This window comes from Lithobates pipiens, unplaced genomic scaffold (assembly GCF_037356315.1).
Source record: "Lithobates pipiens isolate NorthernLeopardFrog02 unplaced genomic scaffold, aLitPip1_a1.2 Scaffold_3, whole genome shotgun sequence".
Taxonomy (NCBI): domain Eukaryota; kingdom Metazoa; phylum Chordata; class Amphibia; order Anura; family Ranidae; genus Lithobates; species Lithobates pipiens.
In genome coordinates, this window is record NW_027507790.1 from 163,839,968 (window position 1) to 163,865,026 (window position 25,059).

The following is a 25,059-nucleotide window of genomic DNA, read 5'->3' on the forward strand; positions in this document are numbered from 1 at the left end:
TACAACAAAATAATTCACCTAAACAGTTAAGAAAAAGCATACCAATGTCAATTTTTTCAGATACCAAAAATATAAATGCTTTTAGAAATCGATATGGAAACCATTTCTCACATTGTGTTATTGCTCTATTATATTCTGGTGGCCAAGTGCAGCAAAAATGTCTGTAGAGATGCAAGCTTTTAAATTTTAGATTAAAGAAAGCCTATGGGATCCTATAAAGTAATGAGCCTCTTTACAAGAAAATAGTCCCAAATTGTGCATTAATAATTATAAGAATTAGCCATTCCCCGATGTATTTTTCAACATTTTATACTAGCATTTTTTGTACCGCATATTTTGAAGACAATAATGCAGAAGGATGTGGATATGTGCAATGGCCCCACTAATAAAATGTGCAATGGCCCACTAATATGTTTGCAAAACCAGGTCCAGGACATGTGTCAACATTTTGAACAAAGTCTGTAGTTTGCTGATGTGTTCAATATGTGTTTGTGCCCAAGAAAGCTCATGTTGACTTGAGATATAACATTGCGAATGCACATACATATGGTTTCATGAGCAGAAATGAATAACATCAATTGTTACGTGTAATTAGTAGTACTAAGAAAACAATGAGGTTGAACTGTATAAGTCATTTACTACTTTAAATATAATAGTATAATAGGTTGTACCAAGGTTAACAATATTAATTTAAAGAGCCACATAAATATGGTATATGAATGATGAACATAAATGTATACACACACACACACATATATACACATATATACATACACACACACATATATATATATATTAAAGATGGTTATAATGGAAATAGCATGATTGCGCCTTACTTGTTATTTGCAGCTCAGTTCCATCAACGTTATTACTAGTGGAGATCTGGATATCAAGGTCTGGTAGTGGTGTTATGCCCCTTGCATACTTTTCTTCTTCACTCTCTGTTGTCAGCTCAGCAGCATGTGAGGGAGCAGTTGATGCCTCTTGTATAATTACATCAGGTTGAGTTTCAGCATGCTCTTTATCTGGCTCATCAGCTGTTGAAGGTGGTGTTTCTGGCTCTGGAGCAATTGAAGCATCTGTTTCAACAGGTGTTTCATCTGGAGAAATAAGCAGCGCAGGTGCCTGTGTAATAGTATCATCAGGGTCTGTCTCAGTGTCTGGATCATGTGTGGTTTCAAAGATGTCAGATGTGACTTCTCTAGCAGCAGTCTGTGGAGTGGAGGAATCAGATATGTCCTTATCAGAGAGTTCCGGAGGGCTATCTGTTGCATCAGATGGCTCAATTCCTGTTGGTTTGTAGGTAGCAGTATTGTCAGCACTAGCTTCCTGTCCTGAACCATAAGACTCAGAGCCAGCAGAAGGTAAAGTACTTGGAATAATTTTTCCTGTATAGTCAGATGCACCATTGACCAGAATAACAGTTACGGGGGCCCTGGGTTCTTCTGTGCTCTCCACAGCACCTTCTTGCTCTGTTTGTTCAGATATTAAAGATGTCCTATCCTCATAACTTGGACTTATCACATCTGCAGGGGAATACTCAGATTCTTCTGTACCTTCTGTTACAAATCTTGGTGGCTGGGCTGATGTGCCAACAATGATGCCTGTATCTTCAGGTGACAATTTTGTACTAAATATCTCAGCTACAGGTATCTCAGTGGTGTCTTTTGGAAGAGACGTTGATAGGAAATCAGGCTGTTCTGTAACAAGCTTTTGTTGTGATGTAGCAATATCCAAATTATTAGAATCTGTTGGCACAAGATCTGTTTTGGAGTCTTCAGCAGTGAGAATAACTTCAGTAAATTGATCTTTGTCTTTTACATCAACAATAACAGTTGATGTAAGGTACAGCTCTGGTTCTGTCACTTCCTGGTCTACACTGGGCTCACCTATTGCTAATATTTTAGTTGCTTCTGGTGTATCTACTGCTTCGGGCAGTTTAGTGCCTTCTAAATAAGTGGCCACAGGATCACTTAAATCCTTAATATCGATTAGAGGCACTGTTACTGTGGACTGGTCAACAGTTATTTTTTCTGTTGTATCATCCTTTTTAGTTATAGTTACACTGGGTTTACTGACTGGTAAAATATCTTCTTCTGTTTGTGGCTGTTGAGATGATTTGACTGTATCAGAAAATATTTCCAATCCAGATCCCTCTCCTGATCCATCAACTATTTTACTGAAAGGTGTTGAAAAAATGCCTTTCAATGTAACTGTAGCAGTTTCTTTAGTCTCCAGAGGAACTACAGATGTTACTCTACCTGATATATCTGAATGCTCTTCAGTTGCAGCAGTTCCGGATACTTTGGCAAAAACATCTACTGTTATATCTACAAATCTTTCAGCTTCAAAGCTTTTAGAAGTTGTTTCTAAGAAAACTTCACTTTGAGGAGTGGAAAAGTCAGTTAGAAGCAAAGGTTCTTGTGTCTTTGGAGCTACTCTGTGAAACTCAGCATCTGTTTGAACTGGAACCAAAGGAGGGATTGTGGTAATAAATGGTCCATCAGGAAGATTACCTTCTCCAGAACTTTGTCCTGAAAATGAATCTAGAAAATCTTCTGGCTCAAAAGAAGGTTGTGTGGATTTATAGGTATCTGTAACTTGAGAGGTACTTGTAGAAATGTTGAGAGAGCTGCTTTTTTCTTCATCAAGGGCTGTCTTTTTGGCTTCAGTGGAAACCTCTTGAGGCTCTAGTAAGATATCAGACACTTGAGTTGAGAATATAGAATCTACACTTATTGTCTGGGGGCTTTCTGTAATTTGTGCATCTGTCAAAAGGTAGGGACTATCTCCTTCCCTAGTAGGCCCAGTAGCGTGCACGTCTATTACACTTGTAATGGCAATGCCAGCAAATATATCTCCAGATCCATCCTCTGGTGCTTTTTCTGTAGTCATAACTTCCCCCTGAGGTGTAGCGAGAGTTGACTTTATTTCCAGCCCTTCCTCTGAGGTTGATGATTTTGGCTCTTCTGAAGTTCCTATCTTTGATTTGTCATCCAGGAAAAATTCTGTAGCAATGGATGTAGAACTAACAACTTCACTTATGGTATCATTAGGTTGTACCCAGATGCTGCTGATTGTGCTTTCTTCAATTACTTCAAAACTAGGTGTTTTACTGGTACCAATGATGTAGTCACCTTCATCTTCAACACTTATAGGGGAATCTGTTACCACCTTTGTTTGTAACACTTCTTCACTGAAGGGTTTTGTTTTATCTGTCAATAGCTGAGATGTACTAAAGATGAAACTCACTTCTGATTGCAGTGTTACAGGTATTTGAGTTAAGCTTTCAAGCTCCCTAGCTGCCTCTGTTTTTTCTGTGGGTGGCAGGATGGTACTAATCTGCTCTTTGGGCTGTGCTGAAATAGGAATTGTGATGGAAGGCTCTGTGTATGGTTTGTCTTCCTCCCCCGAACCTTGATCAATCAATGGCAAATCAGAGATAGTTGTTTTTTGTACTGTCAACGCATCTGTAGCTTCTGTTTCTTCTATTGAAGCTTCCTTTTGTGTTGTGCTTTCTTCAGATTTGATGACTGGTGGTGCTACAGTAGAAATGGTGACTAAATCTCCTGTGCTCCTTTCTATAAACAATGTTTCACTAACAGTGAGTTTTTGAGGTAAAGTATCACTGCTGGTCTCCAAGATGATGGTAGGTTGATCCGTAGAAAGGTCATCTGTTTTGACCTCTACATCAGCAGCTTCTGTTGGTACCACTTCTGAGTATGCTGTGGCTGGTAAACTGGCTGTTTCATCAATTTCTTTTACATCAGTTCTAAGAACTGGAGTGGTGAACAAAGGTTCTTTGTCTTCATGATCTCCAGAGCCGTGATCAAGAAATGATGATGGGGTGCTAATTTCTTCTTTCAGATGTAGTGCACTAGACTGTGTCACCACACTGTCTTGAGATTCCTTAACTGAAGAAATGGTTGTAATGTACACCTCTGATGCTACCACCACTTTTTTAGGAGAAAGTGTAAAGATGTCTTCCTGATCTCCTGAGCCTAGTTCTGTAAATGAAAGAATTGTGCTGGTTTTCAATTCTGGCTTAATGGTTTCTGTTTTAATGCCCAATACCAAATCTTCAGCTGATGAAATTGTACTAACAACTCTGCTGGGTTTCACATCCGTGGAAGAAGTTGTAAACAATCCAACCTTATCACCTGAGCCTTGTTCTGTAAAGTATGTGTCATCAACAACTGTATCTTGAGAAGTAACTTTTGTTACTGGTTCCTTTGTGCTCAGGAAAGGTACTGGTGCTTCCTTTGTATCCAAAGGTTTGGGTCTAAATATCTCAGGTTCATCTGTACTTTCCTGAGGGAGGGTTCCCACATCAGGTTCTACAGTTTTTATTTCTTCTACATTGTCTGTTATTTCTAAAGCTGGCAAAATAGTAGTAATATTTAAAGATTCTTGGTCAGTAGGGGATTCTGGGCTGCTTACATCTGACAATGTAGATGCTTCATCTTCCTCACCAGAACCTTGCTCTAGAGATGGTAAAGCAGTGCTAATAAATGCTCTGTAGGTATCTAGAATAACTGGACCTGATGTGGCCTTTCTAACTTCATCTTTCACAGCTACAGTGGATACTGGCAGTGGAAGAATAGTAAGCTCTTTGTCTGCTTTTGATGCATCAGTTTGAAACTCAAGAAATGGCTTAGATGTGCTTGTATCAGTTTCAAAAAATGACTTAGGCTCGCTAGTGCTGGAAATGTTTTCAAGTAAGGGTGTTTTTGTGTCTTTTTCAGAAACTTCAGCTGAGATTACATACAATTGAGAAGATGACTCACGTTCAGATGGCTTGGAAGTAACTTCTGGCTCATATCCAGAACCTGCTTCTAAGGTAAGTAGTAAAGTGCTTATTTCAGAGGTAGATTCAGAAAAAGGCTTTTTTATGGCCCTGGGGCTTACAGTTTCTGAGAAGTAAGAAGTGAGTTTATCTGCAGATGTGCTAAACATTTCTTTATCTTCTGGACCTTCTGAAGTTTCTTCCCCCTCACCTGACCCCAATAAAAAGTATGACTTGTCTTTTTCAGTTGGCAATTGTGAAGTATATTCAGATGAAATAGAAACAGGTGATGAGACTGTTGTTGAAATGCTTGGCTCTTTCTTATATTCTTTCTCTGCTGTTTCTTTGTCAGGTGATTCAGTACTAATATGCAATGGTGGAATGTGGGTTGTAATAAACGAATCAGTGAAAGTATCCTCAAGATCACCTGAACCCCGATCAAGAAAAATCTGATCAATTGTTATAATTTTTTGGGTTGGAGCTTCTGAGGCAGTCTCTTCACTAAAGACATCAGTTGGTTCAATTGCAGTTGTTGATTTTAATGTGGCAGCAAGCTGCTGTTCAGTAACAAAAGCCTCAATTGAATCTGTTTGAATGTCTTTCACTTCTTCTTTAGATGGTGTGCTTGTTATGTATTCAGTGATATCTTCCAGACCCGAACTTTCTTCTGCCACCTGAACAGATACAGATCTTAAACTCCCTGTTGAAACTTCAGGCACTGATTCTACTGGGGAACTTAATTCATCCAATTGTGAGTATTTTGTTACTATTTCAGTTGCTTCTGTAGAAAATACCTTGGGAGTAGAAAAAAGTTCACCCAAATAATCTACAGCTGAGCTTTCAACTGCATCGTGTTCCAATCTTTCTGGTATTTTTGTGTATAACCTATCTTCATCTTCGATAAAAATAGTAGTGCTTTCCATATCCTTTGTCTCAGAGACTGATGGACTAGATGGAGTATATATTTCTTCTACGTGAGGATACTCTGTAGACACAATAGCTCCATCTTCCACTGTTGCCAGTGTTGAAGGTACTTTGCTTTCTTGAAACACATATACAGTAGATGTTATGTTAACAATGGGCTCTATTTCTGGCTCACCAGAACCTTCCTGATTATAAAATGTAGTTGATGGATCTACAAGCTTAAAATAACCTGTGGTTGGTAAAACTATTCTTCCACTTGCATCCTGTGCAGCTGTCTCCACTACCACTTGACTTGATATTAATTCAGCAGAATCTGTCACTGCACTTGCTTGAGAGACCTCAACATATTTTGTGGTTGGTTCAGCACTGCTAATTAACGTAATATCAAATTTTACATTGTCAGAAGGTTCTATTGTGAACAAAGGAGAGTCTTTTTTTGTTTGCGCAGCACTGGAATACGATGGTATGGCAAGCTCCTGAGTAGTTGGCTTTTGAGTCACTAAAGATGTTTGTGTTGTTGGCAGGTCTTTAATTGCTATCTCAGTATCTCCACTTAATTCCTGTTCTTCCGATTCATCAGAAGTAAGGTCTGATTTATCTGTTGACTGTATATCTTGTTCAGGGGTTTCACTCAACTGAGTGACTGGTGCATTCACTGATGGTGTAACACTTTCAATTAGTTCCCCTTTAACCTCTTCTGCTTTTGAATCTTTGGGATCTGGAGTAATTTCTTGTTTTCCATTAATAAATTTTAAAGATGGGGAAGTCGGAACAGCAGTGGAGTTGTCACAGTCACTGTCCTCCTCTGAAGAACTTGGTAATAAGGGTAAGACTTCTATGCTAATACCTTCACCAGACGTTTGGTTTAAACCCAATCTTTTAAGCAGGTCGTCCACTTGGCCTGATGAAAAACAGATATTGATTTTAGCTTGTAAACATGTTAATAATTCATTTTGCATGATTGTAATATTGGCAATGAACTATAAATTTAGTTCATGTAGTTAATAAACATGACTTTTTACTATGAATGAACATGACAGACAAGGACAATGGAGCAAAGCAGACAACATTATCAAATGACAGTGAGACATGTCTGTTGCACCCAAGATTTATGGTTCAGAAATGAGTGTTGTTTATTATTTTGCTTTTATACAGAGTTTTAGGTAGATGTTCTCATTAATAATGTTATTAATCACCCAATAATGCTATTAATCAATCACTTCAGTTTTTTTCTTCCATTCATTTTTATAGACTCTGCATATACAAATATCAGCACAACATTTTTGAGGAATAGACTCAAAAACTTACAGTAACAGGACCCTGCCTTGGATTTTTTATGTGAAATGTAGATTGTGTTTCGAATAAATTCAACATCAGTATATACCTACAGTAACCAATCAAAAATCAATTGAAATTTTTTAATGATGGTAAACAAATTCTGGTTGGTGGTTATGTATGGCTGCACATTACTACTGTAGTTGCTAATTAAAGAAAATCAACAGTGTTCCTTTCCAACTTTTTCACGGATAGAATATACAGGTATATATATAACATAGCTCACAAGTTATAGTATAGAATTAATATATAAATTTAAAAACAGATAGCCTTCTTTGTCAACATTTTTGCTTAGAACAAATTAAGATAAAATGATGATGTCACTCCAGATCAGTACATGCTTTCCCGCCTTAGTCAGCTGCTCGCACAGCATATCACTGGTATTCACTGTTATAGAAAAAATAGATAGATGCACACCATCATGACTAAGCGTCTGTGTGTGTGAAATATGTTAGGAATCTCTGTTCTTCTCCTGTGCAATTGATTTTATGGACCAATAAAGAAGTCACTTTTTCATATGTTTGTGTACCACTGCATACAGGGGGCTGCACATACAGGGGGTTCTTCCAAAGAAATGGGGTTCTTTAAATAAGTGTCACTTCTGCTCTTGCACCATCCATCTGAACATTTTATTCTCTCTTCACAGGTAAATCTGCGTTTATACCCCCATCTACTTCAAACTGAACATTGACTGACTGCTCACATACATATTTGGTAAATGTACGTTTATACTCCCATCTACTTCAAACTGAACATTGACTGACTGCTCACATGCATATTTGTTAAATCTGTTTTTCAACTCCATCTGCAGCCATGCTCACATTATTTCAATGTTTATTTAGCTATTAAGTCCTACCTAAATTATGGGTTCCCTTATCTTTACAATTTTGGCCTCTTAGCCCTCTTGCAGTTGAATGTGATGTGAAAGATTTGCTCTGCTAGCTGTGTGCCTAATATTACCTCCTGATTGATTAATTGGCAGATTAAACCCGCACCCAACACAGTATAAAAACAAGGCCTTCTTTACGGGTACAGGGGGCTGCACATACAGGGGGTTCTTCCAAAGAAGAGGGGTTCTTCAAATAAGTGTCACTTCTGCTCTTGTACTTCAACGATTTGCACAAAACAACCCACAGCAGACTGCAGGTGACCTCATTTCCACATTATCTCACTTTCCTCTCTGAAACATGAACTCTTTACCTCTCCTCCTTTTCACAATTGCAGCCTCTCTCTTCAAACTCACTTTTCTTCACCCCCCTGCTCCACGCCACAATCTTTTCATATCACCCTCACTTCTCCCCTCCCGCATTACTGCACTCATCTTTCTAACTCTAAGCCCACTTGCTAACAAACCCCCCAGGATAATGAAGCATGTCCCCTCATATAAATCATATTCTCATATTACCTCCTTTACTTTTCTGCTTCTCCTAACAGCTGGAGATATTTCTTCAAACCCTGGGCCTCCTTTATTTAACTATACCCAACACACCCATCACCCTACACCCTCTGGCAGTAGTCGCAATCTATGCAATTTAGTCTCCGTTTCTCTTCTTCCCAACGCCAGCCTCCCCGTCTCCTGCGCCCCCTGGAACGCTTGCTCTGTCTGCAACAAACTCACCGCTGTTCATAACCTCTTTGCCACTAATTCCTTTAATCTACTTGCTCTCATTGAAACCTGGCTCCATGAATCTGACACCCCTTCTGCTTCCCTCTCCCAGGGTGGCCTTCACTGGACTCACTCACCTAGGCCTAATGGACACAAGGGAGGTGATGTGGGATTCCTCTTATCCCCCCAAAGCACTTTCCAGGTTATTCACTCCCTCTCTTTCCCTCTCATCATTTTAAGCTCAGTCTATACGTCTATTTTCTCCTACTTCCCTAAGAATTGCTGTGATCTACCGGGCCCCTGGACCATTATTGACTTTCCTTGATGAGTTTTCTGCCTGGCTACCCTACTTTATCTCTTTAGAAACTCCCACAATCCTTCTCAGTGATTTCAACATTGCTGCTAATACAAACATTCCTGCTTCTAAATTTCTTAGACTAACCTCTTCGACCTGAAGCAATGGGTATTCTCCTACCTTTGCACTCCATGCAACTTCTCAAACAATCCTTTTCCCATCTCCGATCATCACCTTATTTGTTTCTGTCTCTCCCTGTCTTCGACCTCCTTTCCCTCGAACCACCTAACCATCACTCGTAGAAACTATTGAAATTTCAACTCTTCTCGCCTCTATTCTGCTACCGACCCCCTCTATCACAAAATCTTTCCTCTCTCCTGCCCCAACCAAACCACTTCTATCTACAATAAATTCCTCTCCTCCACCCTGGACTTGCTCCCCCATGCACTGGTCACCCCCATACTTAAAAAGCCATCCTTGGACCCTACCAATCTTAACAACCTACGCCCTATCTCCTTGCTCCCCTTTTCCTCTAAACTCCTTGAATGCCTGATTTACAACCAACTAAGTGACCACCTTATTAAAAATAACCTTCTTGATCCCCTTCAATCTGGATTTCGCCCTCAACACTCCACAGAAACTCCTCTTTTAAAACTCACAAATGACCTACTAACTGCAAAAACCAATGGACAGGATTCTGTACTCGTACTTCTGGACATTTCAGTTGCCTTTGACATGGTTGACCAACCCCTCCTCCTTAATAAACTTTACTCCCTTGGTCTCCGTGACTGTGCTCTTCAGTGGCTCTCATCCTACCTATCCCAACGCACCTTCAGTGTCACTTACAATTCTACTTCCTCCACTCCTCTTCCCTTTTCTGTCGGGGTCCCCCAAGGTTCTGTTCTTGGACCTCTTCTATTTTCAATCTACACCTCTTCCCTGGGTCAGCTGATGACCTCATGGCTTTTAATATAATTTCTACACCGATGACACACAAATCTATCTCTCCACCCCACAACTCACTCCATCAATCTCCTCACACATCACTAACTTACTAACAGACATATCTGTATGGATGTCCCACCACTTCCTCAAACTCAACTTGTCCAAAACCGAACTTATACTATCCCCCCCCCCCCCCACGTGCTTCTTCCCCTGACTTATCTGTCAAGAGCAATGGCACAACCATCCACCCATCCCCACATGTCAGCATGTTAGGCATTATCCTGGACTCTGAACTCTCCTTTCGGCCCCATATCCAATCACTTTCCAAAGCTTGCCACCTCAACCTCTGCAATATCTCTAAACTACGTCCCTTTCTAACCAGTTAAACCACAAAGCTCCTAATTCACTCCCTGGTTGTCTCTCGCCTTGACTACTGCAACTCCCTCCTCATTGGCTTACCTTTAAATAGACTATCCCCCCTTCAGTCCATCATGACTCATTCACCTTACAAACTGCTTAGTGTCTGCTACCCCTCTCTGACATTCTCTCCATTGGCTGCCATTTGCCCAACAAATTAAATTCAAAACATTAACAATAACTTACAAAGCCATCCACAACTCTGCCGCCAGCTACATCACTAGCCTAGTCTCAAAATACTAACCTAATCACCCTCTTCGTTCTCTCTCATCACCTCCTGCCATATCCACCTCCAGGACTTCTCCCGAGCCTCGCCCATCCTCTGGAATTCACTACCGCAATCTGTCAGACTGTTTCCAAACGTATCCCCTTTTAGGCGATCCCTGAAAACTTTCCTCTTCAGAGAAGCCTATCCTGCCTCCATCTAACAACTGCACTATTTTCTCCATTAGCTCATCCCCCACAGCTATTACCCTTTTGTATAACTTGACCCTCCCTCCTTGATTGTATGCTCTAACGAGCAGGGCTCTCTGATTCCCCCTGTATTGAATTGTATTGTAATTGTACTGTCTGCCCTAATGTTGTAAAGCGCTGCATAAACTGTCAGCGCCATATAAATCCTGTATAATAATATGTTTGTGTACCACTATTCATTTTTCTATAACAGCAAATAACAGAAACATTTTAGCAAAAAAAAAAAAAAGCTTAAAAATGTTCATCTATAAGACTTTTTATACATTCCAGAACCAACACACATTGAACACATTGGAAGACCTAGGAAATCCCATATATTGCACTATCTTCAGGAAGGACCTTTAAATTAAGTATCCCATTACTGAAGCATTTTTTTGTTTCCCTATAACATGTTAGTAACACACTGAAGATAATATACTAAAAGATTTAAAGTATAGTCAAAGCTTGTTTGGTTGTACTTCTCCTATGGATCACAGGAGTGCAGTTCATTTTTCACTTATGTGACCCATTTTCAGCAGACAGTGGGCTGAAGTCCGCTGTCTGCTGATGTCACAGAGCTGATCCAGGCTCAGGGAAGATTATGACCATATGATTGGAATCCACTCACATGCCTGGGCCTGTATCTGTCTCAGCCTTTCAGGGAGCAGCTGAGCGCCTGAGCCTGAAGATCCCTCCCCCTCCACAGCCCAGCGGGGCAGAGCAGAGAGCAGTGACTAACAATCCCCAGCTTGCTGCTCAGGGAGATGTGAGAACCAAGGGATCAATGGTGTTAGATTGCTTGGTTCTCAGTGCTAGCGGTGGCGGGGGGACAGATACAGCATCGGACCAATCCAGCATTTACCTAGGTAAGTGTAAATCTGCAAAACCCCAAAACCCCATACTTCTCTTTTAATAATGGTCAAACAAAGATTGTGTGAATACTTCAATTATCCAATCATGTTTAAAGCACATCCCTGTTTACTTATTTCATCTCCACACGATTGGATAACTCAAGTAAACTCCTTTATTAAATTAGCCTCACTGTCTTTTTTTAAACAGTTTTATCAATGACTCTTATTATAAGCCCAGTTGCACTTAATAACATAAATTTGAACATCAGCAGCCCACTAGCTCTAAAAAATAAAAATAAAAAGCTATTACTGCAATACTTACCTCTCTTCTGATGCTCTTCCACGTGGATTCTCCCTCTCTCTGCTACTGATAATATAAAACTACCCCTAATTGTTTAAGGCAAAACTTTTTTTTTAGTTTTGGATAGAGTGAAGAGGGATTAGAAGGCTTGTCAGGTGTTATTGCTGCCTGTGCCATACTAAATATATTCACTCTCTCTGTGTGTCCTATTTATCATTACCGTTAAAAGGGAAAGTAAAAGAAAATCTCAAATGTAGGGTTGTCCCCAGAAAAGCAATTAAGAGGAAATCTTCCAATGGAGACACTAGTTCTGGTGACTTGGAGGTCCCTAAGGGATTCCCTTCATTTGCAGGGATTGCTTCTCACCTCCTGTTTGGCTATGGGACACGAAGTGAAGGGAAAACTCTGCAATGGCACACAGATGGTAAAAAAAATATATATGACAGGGGTTATAACCCTCTCTTGCTCTATCCAAAAGGAAAAAAAGCATTGCTTATAGTTTTACTTTAAATAATAATGATCACATAAAAAAAAGGATTTGATTTTCTAGCCATCTAAATCATCCACCTCTTTATGAAACACTAAATAAAACACACTGTTGTGTTACATTTGACATGCACAGATAACTAATGGGACTGATTTGTATTCTCAAAAGCTGGTGGTCATACACTGTTAGAATTTTGTTCAAATTTTTTCATTCTTTTTTTGACCGCAGTGACAAGAAAAATCAGGCAGTAGCAGGATGGAAATGTTTTCTTGAACAAATGAATTTCTAACAGTGAATGCAGTTCATTCAGCAAAGTCAATGTTATTTCAAATTCAACCGTTAAAAGCAAATTAAATTCTGAAGTGCTTTCAAGAGATGTTCATCAAGTCATTGATTGTTCTAAGAATTTTGGTATGAACATTCTTTTGAAAATCCACTCATGTATGAACAGCTTATGAAAAAAAAATGTCCTGATGCCTATGGCAACCAATCAACTTCAATCTATCATCTTTGCAGTTCAGGTGTGAAAATAAAACAATCATTTTGATTGGTTGCTAGGTATGACAAGATGTTTTCCTTTTCCAAACTTTTCATACATCCGCCTTGACTTGTTTACAAATGCATCTCAAAAGAGGAGTGAATTTCAAAGTAATATTTAAGCATAACATTTCTAGCTAAATGATAAGTATGTACTGTATATTGCTCTTCAAAAGCTCACAAAAAACATGCACTGGGTGGGCAATCTACTTACTATTTTTCAGACACTGTCTATATAAACAGCACCAACACAAAGCCTCTGCTTGGAGAAGGTTTTTTAATTATAATCTTCCCACATATACTTTTTTCAATAGATTACTGGCTTGGAAAAGAGAAAAAACACCTGTGAAAGTAGATATAACACATGCAGACATCTGTTTTCCATAGTGGTTTACGACCTGGGAAGCAGTTTATTTAATAGATCTGTGCATGGCCAGGGCACACTGGTCCTATCTTCTGTACTGGGAATTCATAATTAAGGTATTATGTTCTGTTTGGAGTCTGCTCATGTGTGTCTATAGAATACGTAATTATAAAATGTGAACATTTCAGTCCCCACAAAGACAAGTTTGGTTGATCAGGTGCTACAATAATTCATGGCGCATAAACTGTGACAATATACCTGTCATGTCATTGCTACTCAACCATGCCTCTGAAAAAAACAAAAAAGCACTATCTACCTAATATACACCGAGCATATAATTTTTGCAAGCCATACTGCAAGACTAAGTCATTTTCATGGGTCCCAAGAAGTGGCCAGGAAAAAATGGAAACAAAGCTGCTAGAAGTAATTAAATACCCATTAAAATAAATGTAATAAACTTACAGTGAGCCAATGTTTAGGTTTAAAAAAAAAATTGAATAAAGGCCCTTTGCACAGTAACATCATCCTATATTGGATGAATAAACTCACTACAGGTTTCTGAGAGCTGTGATTTTTCTTCATTCTTTGTTAGAATAGTATTAATATTTAAGAAGAAAGTATACTTCAATTTAGGAATTTTCAGGACAATATAGACTTAATCTAGAATATTGTTTAAGCTGGCATACCCCTGAAAATTCAGGAGCCTACATTTTTGAGAGACATATCTTTATCAGATCACCATATGTCGTTTCTTCAGTCTAAATATGTAATTGTGATAGACCCTAGTTAAATATTGAAATTGGGGATAACATTTTAGTATACAGTACGCGTATCAGAAGAACACCATTAAGCAATGTTTATATTCAACATGGCCACATGACATAATTCCAAATTAAATTTTAGATAAACCACAAATGTTTTTAAATCTTTCAAATCTTAAAAGAAAGGGTACATGTATATGTTGTTCCCCTAAGATGGTCCTGAATATTCCTAGTAATACTCCTAATTTAAGTTTTTCCATTAATTAGGCCATCGGTATCTTACTTACTTTTGAAAGTGTTTCCAACTTGTCAAAAAAATGGCAGTGCAAGAAGATTTAATCTTTTCTTACTCTATAGAGAAGGAGGGACTGCATACTCCATATGTACTACATAGTCCATTGCCTAAAAAAAGCAGGGTGCTGCCAACACAAGTGACAAGGTCATGCAATGTCTTAATTTTGACCTTTAACTTTATCCCTACTTTGCAATAGATACCTGCCCATCTATGGGCAGCCTCACTGCTAGGATCCATTGCAAGAAAGCTCTTGTATGTGACCACATCGCCTCCTTCTCAGTATGTCACAAGTAACTGGGTCTGAACCAGGAAAAATTAGGCAACTGCAACTTTTCCTGATCGGCGATGTGTAACTGAAGCTTTTATCTGGAAGATTAAGTCAACTGAGGTGCTGTTCTTTGTCCTCTAATTTTTTTTTACACCTAGTATAAATACACAGTGATGAGCGTACAGTAGACGTTAAGTGCAAATTTAACAGATGATGACTTGTAAATAGAGTCAGCGCCTTTCTTTACACTATTAACTCAAAGCATCAGCAGTCAGTCCTGTCTTATTATAGCTCTCTGATTTCAAAGGGAAGCTCACATCTGTGTTTCCCATCCTCCAGGCTATAGAAAGGGATGTATGGTAATTGCTTTTGTGATGCTTACCTTGGAGTCCTCACCTGGGCATGAATACTAAACGGAGCATGTCAAGCATGAAATGCACTAGCACTACTGTGGGAAATAAAGATGAAAGGCCATAAGATTTACTCACACAAAGATCCTAAAATTACTTGAAATAACTCTACTGTTACTTTCTCTAAACTTCTGCCAATGCAATTTCACGCTAATAAGAGATAAACAAAATACCCATACAATTTTAATTGAAAGATCTAATGATGGTTAGTCTGACCAGGCTAGCCATGACATGATGCAGCAGTCAAAAGATACGATCACCACATAATCATTCTGTGATTCTAAATGTAAAGCTTTATCATCCCAAGCTGTGCAGACAGCTACAGCGATGATATCAGCATAAGATAAATTCTGATTGGTTGGGGTTATTGCACTTAAAGCGGCGCTAAACCCTCAATTTTTGCTGCTTGCCAAAACAGTTATATTCAAGACGTGTCACTAGTATTATGTAAGCTCTCAACCAAACTGTCAAGCCATCAAATGGCAGGTGTCATAGTTGAGTCTGCAGTGTAGTTGAGCATCATGGTAAATGTAGTTTCAAAACATCTGAAGTGCCAAGGTTCGCCATCACTGGCCTAGGGGAATTTACACAGTTCAGTGGTTCCTGGACTTGAAGAGAGTATCTCCAGTATCCACTGGTGGATGTCTCACAGCCGTAAGCAGGTCCCAACAATTACTCACCACCTTATGGTGGCTGCTGGAACGGTATTTATCCACACCAGAGAAGTCACAACGTGCCTCAGTATTTTGCCATTACATGCTAAACCCTTCTCCCCCATTCTGGTCCCTGTTTTGTTACCTGTCTTGCTCTCTGTTACATTTTACAGCTGCCTGATTTAAGTACAGTGTATACCTGATTCCCTTTCTTTACATAGTTGGGTATTTAATTTGTTTCCACTCATTACATGTTTTGTGTATAGATTTCTGTATTTATGTGTAGCAGGCATGTTGTAATGTAATTTCTTCTTTTGGCCACAAGATGGAGACATAGAGATGCTGACTTGTCCTTCCAGAAAACTCAGAGACACAGAGTACACTGGGAAAAGAGAGAGTTTCAGGAAGTGCTGAGGTGATGGAAGAGAGGAAAGTACTGAGCTGATTGAATGAGAGGGAGACAGGTTTTCCACACGGCACTACAGAGAGAGTGCTAACAAGAGACTGAAGAGAGGGAAGTGCTGAGGTGATTGAAAGAGAGAGAGAGAGGTTGTCCACACAGCACTACAGAGAGTGTGCTGACAGGAGACTGAAGAGAGGGGAGGTGATTGATAGAGAGACAGACTTCCACACAGAACTACAGAGAGAGTTCTGTCAGCAGAAGAAGAGAGAATGAAGGAGAGATGACAGGACTGTGTGGTGAAACTCCATCTGAAAGAAGAAGAAAGAACCACACTGTCTAGTGGCACCTGCTAGCTACACTTTTTCTGAGACTACTGGGAGAGTGCTGACAGGAGGCTGAGCAGAGCCAGGAACAGTGACAACTACATAGTTTTCCACCATTCAGCCCAGTGCCACCCAGCAGAGACAATCCATACCACTTCAGGGACTGCAATATCCATCCAGGAGTTCAGTCGGCCACTGTCCGATCACCTTGCCAGTTTAGCTACCAGCCATTCTGATTGGCCGTCAGGAGGTGATCTGGTGCCTTACAACATTGCTAGGAGCCTGAACCCACATTTGGAATGTCCATTGTGTCACCACACAGAGGATTGGTGCGCGGGTAAAAACCCAAAACCTCCTTCTTAACATAGTGCAGACACCTATTCCCTTTTCTAGTGTCAGAGGATGCCTGTTTGGAGCTACCACTTTTAGCCATTCTGTTATTACCAACCACTACCTAACTGGATTTCTTAGAGGATTACTGTCTCACTTTGCTTGATTAAACCTACTTTTTTTTCAAAGGGCCCCAATGTTTGCTAGCAGAAGATGCTAGTACTCTTCAACCCAGGACCCCTCTTACAGAATTGTGCTTACTGTACCTGTTAACCCATTTCTTCTTTTTGTGTTGTTACTTGGTGCTTGTAGCCCAGAAGAAGCTGAGAAGCTGACAAATCTTCTATCCTCGCTCTCAGCGTCTGTGTTATGGGCATATAGATTACTGCCCGTTTCTAAATTTGCAGGTACTAAGTATTGAAGGTTGTCTTTTCTAATGTATTAATTCTTTGCAGAAAGGTTTAACAGTTTTGTAAGCTGCTGTGTGCTTGAAACCATGGTAATATATTAAATTTGCTTATCACTAATAGATGTGTGTCTGTTTTTTCTGATAAGCCACAGCCAGGATAACAGTATTTTCCGCGTGTGTCTTAAACGTGTTTGCAGTAATTTTATTTAACCAGGTGTGCCAGAGGGGCTGAGGTCATTCTTGGAGCCGAGGTGGAGATCAGAGAATCCAAATTCACCAAGCGGCTCCTTCGGGGGTGGTGTTGCATATGTTTTATGTCACTCATGTTATTATGTTTTATAATAAAGTATATTTTTTCACTTAGGTTACAGTCTAGTTTCGCGTGTGTAGTTTCCACATGTCTAGTCACACTGCCTGGACTGAAATGACCATGACCATTTCATCTGTATGGGTATCCTAAACTGTATATAAATAAATATATATATATATATATATATATATATATATATATATATATATATATATATATATATATATATATATATATATATAAGCAGCCCAAGCTTTTAATCTGTAATGAATAAGACTTAATAATCATCTGTCGTTGAAAGCAAAATTAGTGGCCCTTAAGAGATTTATAAAATATTCAGATTAATCCAAATTGTAATAATGGGAAACGGATTGGTTTGCAGCTGGGCAAATCTGATCTCTAAACCCCACACAATAAATTCTAGAAACACCTGAGTATAAAAGGGAGATAATGCAATGACCCTTCCACTGCAAACTCATTAATAGGTAAAAGGAAATATTTTAAAAAAACGTCTGGAGTTTACATCTTGTCCACTATATGGTATTTGATGACACTTTTCTAGGTTTTGTACTTTCCATTATTGATATTGCAGCATAAGAATTAAGAATCTTTGTGATTTAGCAGGATGAGTTAGGCAGGGATTGACAAAGAACTTTATGAGAAACTAGCAAAAGGGAACCTCCAATAGCAAGAGCAACTCTCAATAATATAGCCTATAGGGTATATGGGGCCATTGTGGCACTCACAGAGAGAGTGAACAGGCTCAAATTCTGTGTCTTTGAATTAACATTTAGTCTGGGAGGTGAAGGATTGCATTGCCATGGAGGTTCAAAGTTTTTAACACACCAATTAGTACGATTGTGAGTGGTGACATATTGTGAATTCCTTCTGGGGACAGGAACTGTTGTGAATGGATCTGTGTACTCCATGAAAGTATATGTCCGTGTTATATAAATATTAGCAATAAATAAATAATCAGCACTTATGATAAATTCCCTTTAATATTTGTATTTGACTTTAAGATAAAGCACCACAATCTGCTTGTGATGTTTAACTGACAGCTTTATAGACAACTCCTGGAAGCCAAACTATGCATTAATACCTAGAGGTCACCCCTTTTGGGCCTTCCAATACTTAAAACTTTACTTTATTCAAAAGCTCTGAATTTATTTTAAATTGGCAATGCAATAGTGACTCTAAAGCACTGATTTCTGCTGGAGTAGAGGACTTCAAGTGTGTAATCGCAGTGTCAAACACTGAGATGTCTCCTTGGAAACAAACAAAAGACTGGGAGGATTTCATATGTTACCTAAGAACTGTATGCTATATAGCAGCAACACATCATTGTATCTAAGGAAGCCTACAAAAGAAGTTAAAATATGGGAACCCATCTAAATTAAACCCCTAAATTATGAATGGATATGGCTGATCTCATAAAAGGATTCAGCTTGTTAAGCAGTCTCAATACTGCTAAAGGGAGAGCAGAATACAGAAGTCTATTCAAACTGTTTTATGAAAGTTTTTTTTTTTCTAAGCTGTAAATCCAATGCAGTGTCGCAGTGAAATCTATTCTTTTTTGAGTCAGTAAAAGTCAGTAGTGACAAGTTTTAAAATATCCCCTAGACGCCAGGACTATGTGAAGTATGCCAGTAACAAAACACTATTATGTAAAAACTATTTTTCACATTAGCAGTTGTTTCACAGGTTTACTAGCTGCCCTGCTACTAAATGCAAGCATGGCTAACAAGAATAAAAAGTAGACACCTTATAACTGCTGGAGCTTGTCTTGTAAAAACTAAGTCAATTCTAGCTAATGCTGAAGGGGGTCTTCATTTACAAAAAAAAAAGTGTCAAATAGCTTTAATCCTCAACAGGATTTGCTTAACCTTCATTGATCAAATTATCAATGCTGATACTCATTATGATGAGTAGATATCCAAATTCTTAGATTTGTTGGAGGAACTAAGATGGTAATTAGATTATCTGACCAACTCTAACCATCAAAAACATACCACTACAAATTAAAAACGCAGAGATGTTAAAGAATGGGAATGGGAACTTTTACAGATGCCCAGCTTTTGCAAACATTAAAACTTACCCACACTACCTCAATCAACACTAAGATCCAGGACACCAGTTTTAAACTCCTCAGCCACTGGTACAGAGTGCCCTACTGGCTAGGATATACCAACAGTGTTCTCACTGTGTTGGAAAAAGATGTGGAATAAACTTTGTTGCATGTGTGGTGAAACTGTCCAGTACATTGTACATTTTGACAAGACAATACAAATGAAAATCAAAGCCATCCTGAATGGGGACTTCCCGGAGGCCCTCTTCCCTTTTCCTTTTTAATTTGCATTCAATGCCTATCAAACATTGTGGGATTAATTTACTAAAAGCAAGTAGGTTGTTCACACTGCAAGGGGATTTGCCCCAGAGCTTAGTTATTGAGCTTACTGAAGCTCTGCTGACTTCCATCACTAAATGATGTGAACACAAAATGTTTTCTTTCCGTGGCATGTGATTAGGTATTCTTTATAAAGTTCCCTAAGCAAATTCCCCTGCAAAAGTCAACAATCTATTTGCCTTTAATAAATCACCTCCTTTAATGCTAGTTCATTACCACACCTCATAGAAGCAGCCAAAATCTTGATTTCACTACATTGGGGGAAGCCCACTATTCCAACTAATGTTGTATGGACCCAAAGGGTCTCAGACAATGGGTGGCCACACGCAATGATCAGTATGACAAATTCTGTGGTATAGGTCACTTAGATCCACTATAGCCTATCTCTTAATCTGGGTAAAACAGCCCACTCTGGAACCTTGTGGCCAGATCCTGCAGGGCCAACACTTCTTTTCCAAGACTCACAAATTTCTTTTCTTTGGGTCAAAGGCATATATCTATGAAGAGTGTGAGGAGATGTTTCTTGCTGCAGTATTTTATTTTTAGTTTTTCCACCTGATCTGAAATCTATATGAATAATATGAAGAATGATGACACCATCTTAATTGTATCCATTGTCAAGGTTAACTTTATTTGTATGTTTTCTGCAACCTTGTTCCCTTCTGCACATGTGGATGGCTGTGCTGTTTCATATTGTAGCATAAAAACTAAATAATTATACAGATTATAAAGAAATGCAAAGATGCGAACAGGCTCTAAGAGAGATATTGCTAGCTGACACTTGTCTGGAAGAAGGGCTGGGTAATATTTCTCCCAAGGAAGAGGATTACTCTTAAAGAAAACCTATGTTCTGTTACAATCAATGTCAAAGATAAGTTCAGCTACTTTTTTTTTAGTTTCTCACATTATTGCCATACTCACATGTCATATGTGCCTTTAAATACATTCATCAGCTGAAATAATCTGTCATGCCAAGAATGTTCTGAGCATGTAAAATGATTCAAGTTGTTCTACTCAAAAACAATTTTATGTCTTGCAGGACAATTTCATGGGTCAGATGGTAGACTGACCAACTAGAAATAAAGCATTACTAGATCTACTGATTACCAACAATACAGACCTGATCACGGATGTGGAAATACAGGCAATTTAGGAAATAGCGTTCACAGGTCAATTGGCTTGAGTATAAATCACACAAATAGGGAACATAAGGGGAATACAAAGACACTGAATGTCAAAAGAACCAACTTTCCTAAACTACGAACCGTGCTAGAAGGCATAAATTGGGATAAAGGCTAAGGAACAAAGAACATGGAGGAGAGATGGGTTCACTTTAAGAGCATATTAAATAAGGGCATTAGCCAATGCATCCCATTGGGTAATAAATTTAAAAGAGCGAATAAAACTCCTGGATGGCCTTCAAAAAACACAAAGTTGAGGGATCAGCATTCAGACGTTATAAAGAATGCAACAAGAAATGTAAGGGTGCAATTAGGGCCCTAAGATAGAACACAAAAGACACATAGCAGAGGAGAGCAAAAAAAGTATGTAAACAGTAAAAAAGGAGGACAGACCTTATTGGCCCCATAAAGAATGAGGAAGGACATCTGGTTACAAAGGATGGGGAGATGGCGAAGGTATGAATTTATTCTTCTCCTCAGTTTTCTCAAGGGAATTGGGGGGCTTTAGTAACCAAAACTGCATTGCTTATCCCCATGACACGTCACAGGAAGCACCCTCATGGCTAACATAGGACAGAATTAAAATTAGACTTGGGAAACTTAACATTAATAAATCACCAGGACCGGATGGCTTGCACTCGAGGGTACTTAGGAAACTTAGGTAATTGCCAGACCATTGTTCCTAATTTTTACTGACAGTCTACTGACTTGGAATGGTACCAGCAGATTGGAGAAAAGCCAATGTAGCACCAATATTTAAAAATTACCCAAAATACATGCCTGGGAATTACAGACCTGTTAGCCTAACATCAATAGTATGCAAGCTCTTAGAGGGGATGATAAGGGACTATATACAAGATTTTAGTAATGAAAACTGTATCATTAGCAGTAATCAGCATGGATTCATGAAGAATCGTTCTTGCCAAACCAATCTAGGAACCTTCAATGAGGAAGTGAGTTTCCATCTAGATAAAGCAATGCCCGTAGACGTAAGGTCCGTTGGCATGGACCATAGGGTGAGTACATGGATTGAAACCTGGCTACAAGGATGAGTTCAGAGGGTGGTGATAAATGGGGAAAAATAAGGGGTGGGTAGTGGGGTCCCGCATGGTTCTGTGCTGGGACCAATCCTAATTCATTCATTCATAAATGACCTGGAGGATGGGGTAAACCGTTCAATCTCTGTATTTGCGGACAATACTAAGCTAAGCAGAGCAATAACTTCTCCGCAGGATGTGGAAATCTTACAAAAAGATCTGAACAAATGAATGGGGTGGGCAACTACATGACAAATGAGGTATAATGTAGAAAAATGTACACTAATGCATTTGGGTGGCAAAAATTTGAAAACAATCTATACACTAGGGAGAGAACCTCTGGAGGAATCTAGGATGGAAAAGGACCTGGGAGTCCTAGTAGATGATAGGCTCAGCAATGGCATACAATGCCAAGTTGCTGCTAACAAAGCAAACAGAATATTGGCATGCATTAAAAAAGGGAGTTGGCATGCATTAAAAAAGGGATTAACTTCAGGGATAAAGCAATAATTCTCCCACTCTACAAGACTCTGGTCCAGCCGCACCTAGAGTATGTTGTCTAGTTCTGGGCACCAGTCCTCAGGAAGGATGTACTGAAAATAGACAAAGAAGGGCAACAAAGCTAATAAAGGGTCTGGAGCATATTAGTTATGAAGAAAGGTTGCAAGCACTGATCTTATTCTCTCTGGAGAAGAGACGATTGAGAGGGGATATGATTTTAATTTACAAACACCGTACTGGTGACCCCACAATAAGGATAACACTTTTTCGCAGAAGGGAGTTTAACAAGACTCGTCGCCACTCATTAAAATCAGAAGAAAAGAGGTTTAACCTTAAACTGTGTAGAGGGTTCTTTACTGTAAGAGCGGCCAGGATATGGAATTCCCTCCCACAGGTGGTGGTATCAGCAGGGGGCATTGATAGTTTCAATAATCTATTAGATAAGCACCTGAACAACCAAATCATACAGGGATATACAATGTAATACTGACAATCACACACATAGGTTGGACTTGATGGACTTGTGTCTTTTTTCAACCTTACCTACTATGTAACTATACATTTTGAGACAATCAAGATACTGGCTGTGGTCCATAGGCCCTATAACACTGTAAATCGAACCACTGCTAGCTGTGGTTCCATGCACTGGCCACAAAGCAGCACATACTTAAGTGGACATGTAGTAGTTATATGAAATATTCTGACACGGTTGGAGGAGAGCTACAGAACCAGATGAGGTCCATGACCTGCATCGTATAATAAGACAGAGTACAAAAGCAAAAGCAAGCAGCAGACAGGTGTGTTAGTTATATGGTGCTAGAAGGTTGTGACATGCTAAGATTCTTAATTAGCCCTTTGTATATTGCGATTAAGCATCCTTATTTCTGCATTGTCATGGTTAGAATGGGTTACTTTTTGGCCCATGAAATCACTTAAAATGCTCAGCACAATACTCTTAGGATTCCCTTTAATATTGCTTATAAATTCATAAGTGAAGTTAGGTGTTAATGTTCTATTGCAATGCCCTTGAAATTTAGCTAGACTTTGAAAAGTGACTCTCTCTGATCAATAGATGACTCATTCAGCGGCTTTCTTTTCTAGACTTTTAGCAGATGTTCTCTTGAGGATCTTTTATAGTATAAGTTGCTAACCTCCAACTTTCCAGCTGTTGTAAAGCTACAGGTTTCAACATGCTTCCTGAATTTTCTAGTCCCACCAAAACTGTCAGTATGAGGATTGACCTCTTTTCCATGAAAGAAGTTACATCTCCAGCCATAGTTATTCTAGCGATTGATCCAGGAAGGTAGTTGTACTGAACTTCCCCTGTAACAGTCATAAAGGGGTCATGAAAGGGAGGTATAAATGGTTGTTGTTTCACTGGGGCTTTGCTTTACCCTTCTTAAGGTAATCTTATTTTGCATTCATTTATTGGGACATATGCTCATTCTTTGACATAGGAAAAAAAATTAACACTATTGGATAATTTGAATGTTAGTGTAAATTAAAAAAGGTATCACAGACGCTACTCTATTGTTCTTGTTGCAAGTGCACAAATACGGCTACAATCACTTGAAATACTACTGGTTCTAATTCAAGGGACTCTGACACTTTGCCTTTTCTGAGCAAAGCAAATAGGTTTATTTTGAAAGCTTACTCAACCCTCAGATGATTCTTATCTTCGCTCCATTCACCTGTTGCTCCATTTCTCTGTTGGAGCCATAGGTCTAAACCCTGTTTAAGCATCAACATGAAGCATCAGTACAACAAATGGCCTGCTCTGCTTAGTAGTAATACTGTGGGACAATGCTAAAATCCCAAGTAGAGTGAGCGAGTTTTAACTGACACCTAATTAATAATATATACAAAATGTGAGCTGGCATGTATAGACATGGGTGTGTCTCTGTCCCAAATTGTACATGCACAAAGGTATTAATTGTAACTAATTAATAGTACTCATAGATAGATAGATAGATAGATAGATAGATAGATAGATAGATAGATAGATAGATAGATAGATAGATAGAATTGACTGTAGCGCAACTATGAGTCAAGTATAGTAACAGATCATCACACTGCTCTAGGTGTACATAAAGGACAATGTCCTTTTTACAATCTGCATCTCATGTGTCTTGTGATTATTTACAGTGGAACTAATCAACATTAACTATTATAACAACTTGCCTACTGGGCACTTTTACCCCCTTCCTGTCCAGGCCAATTTTCAGATTTCAGCGCTGTCACGATTTGAAGGACAATTGCGCGGTCATGCAACGCTGTACCCAAATTAAATTTTTGTATTTTTTTTGGAGACTGATAGAGCTTTCTTTTGGAGGTATTTATTTACCACAGTTTTTTTTATTATATGCTAAACGAACAAAAAAAAACTGTATTTTTTTTTAAAAAATTAACGTTTTTCCTAGTTTTTGCCATTAAATTTTATAAATAAGTAATTGTTCTCCTTTATTGATGT

The 25,059-nt window shown here is 38.9% G+C and overlaps 1 protein-coding gene across 2 annotated transcripts in view; it reads right to left on the minus strand.

Annotated features, from left to right (window-relative positions):
• VCAN (versican) overlaps positions 1-25,059 on the minus strand; it is a 131,248-nt gene that overhangs the window by 36,687 nt on the left and 69,502 nt on the right. For both annotated transcript variants that reach the window (XM_077462440.1, XM_077462442.1), the window contains exon 8: positions 837-6,611. In XM_077462440.1, the coding sequence (XP_077318566.1) occupies positions 837-6,611 (5,775 nt within the window). The remainder of the gene's footprint in view (positions 1-836; positions 6,612-25,059) is intronic.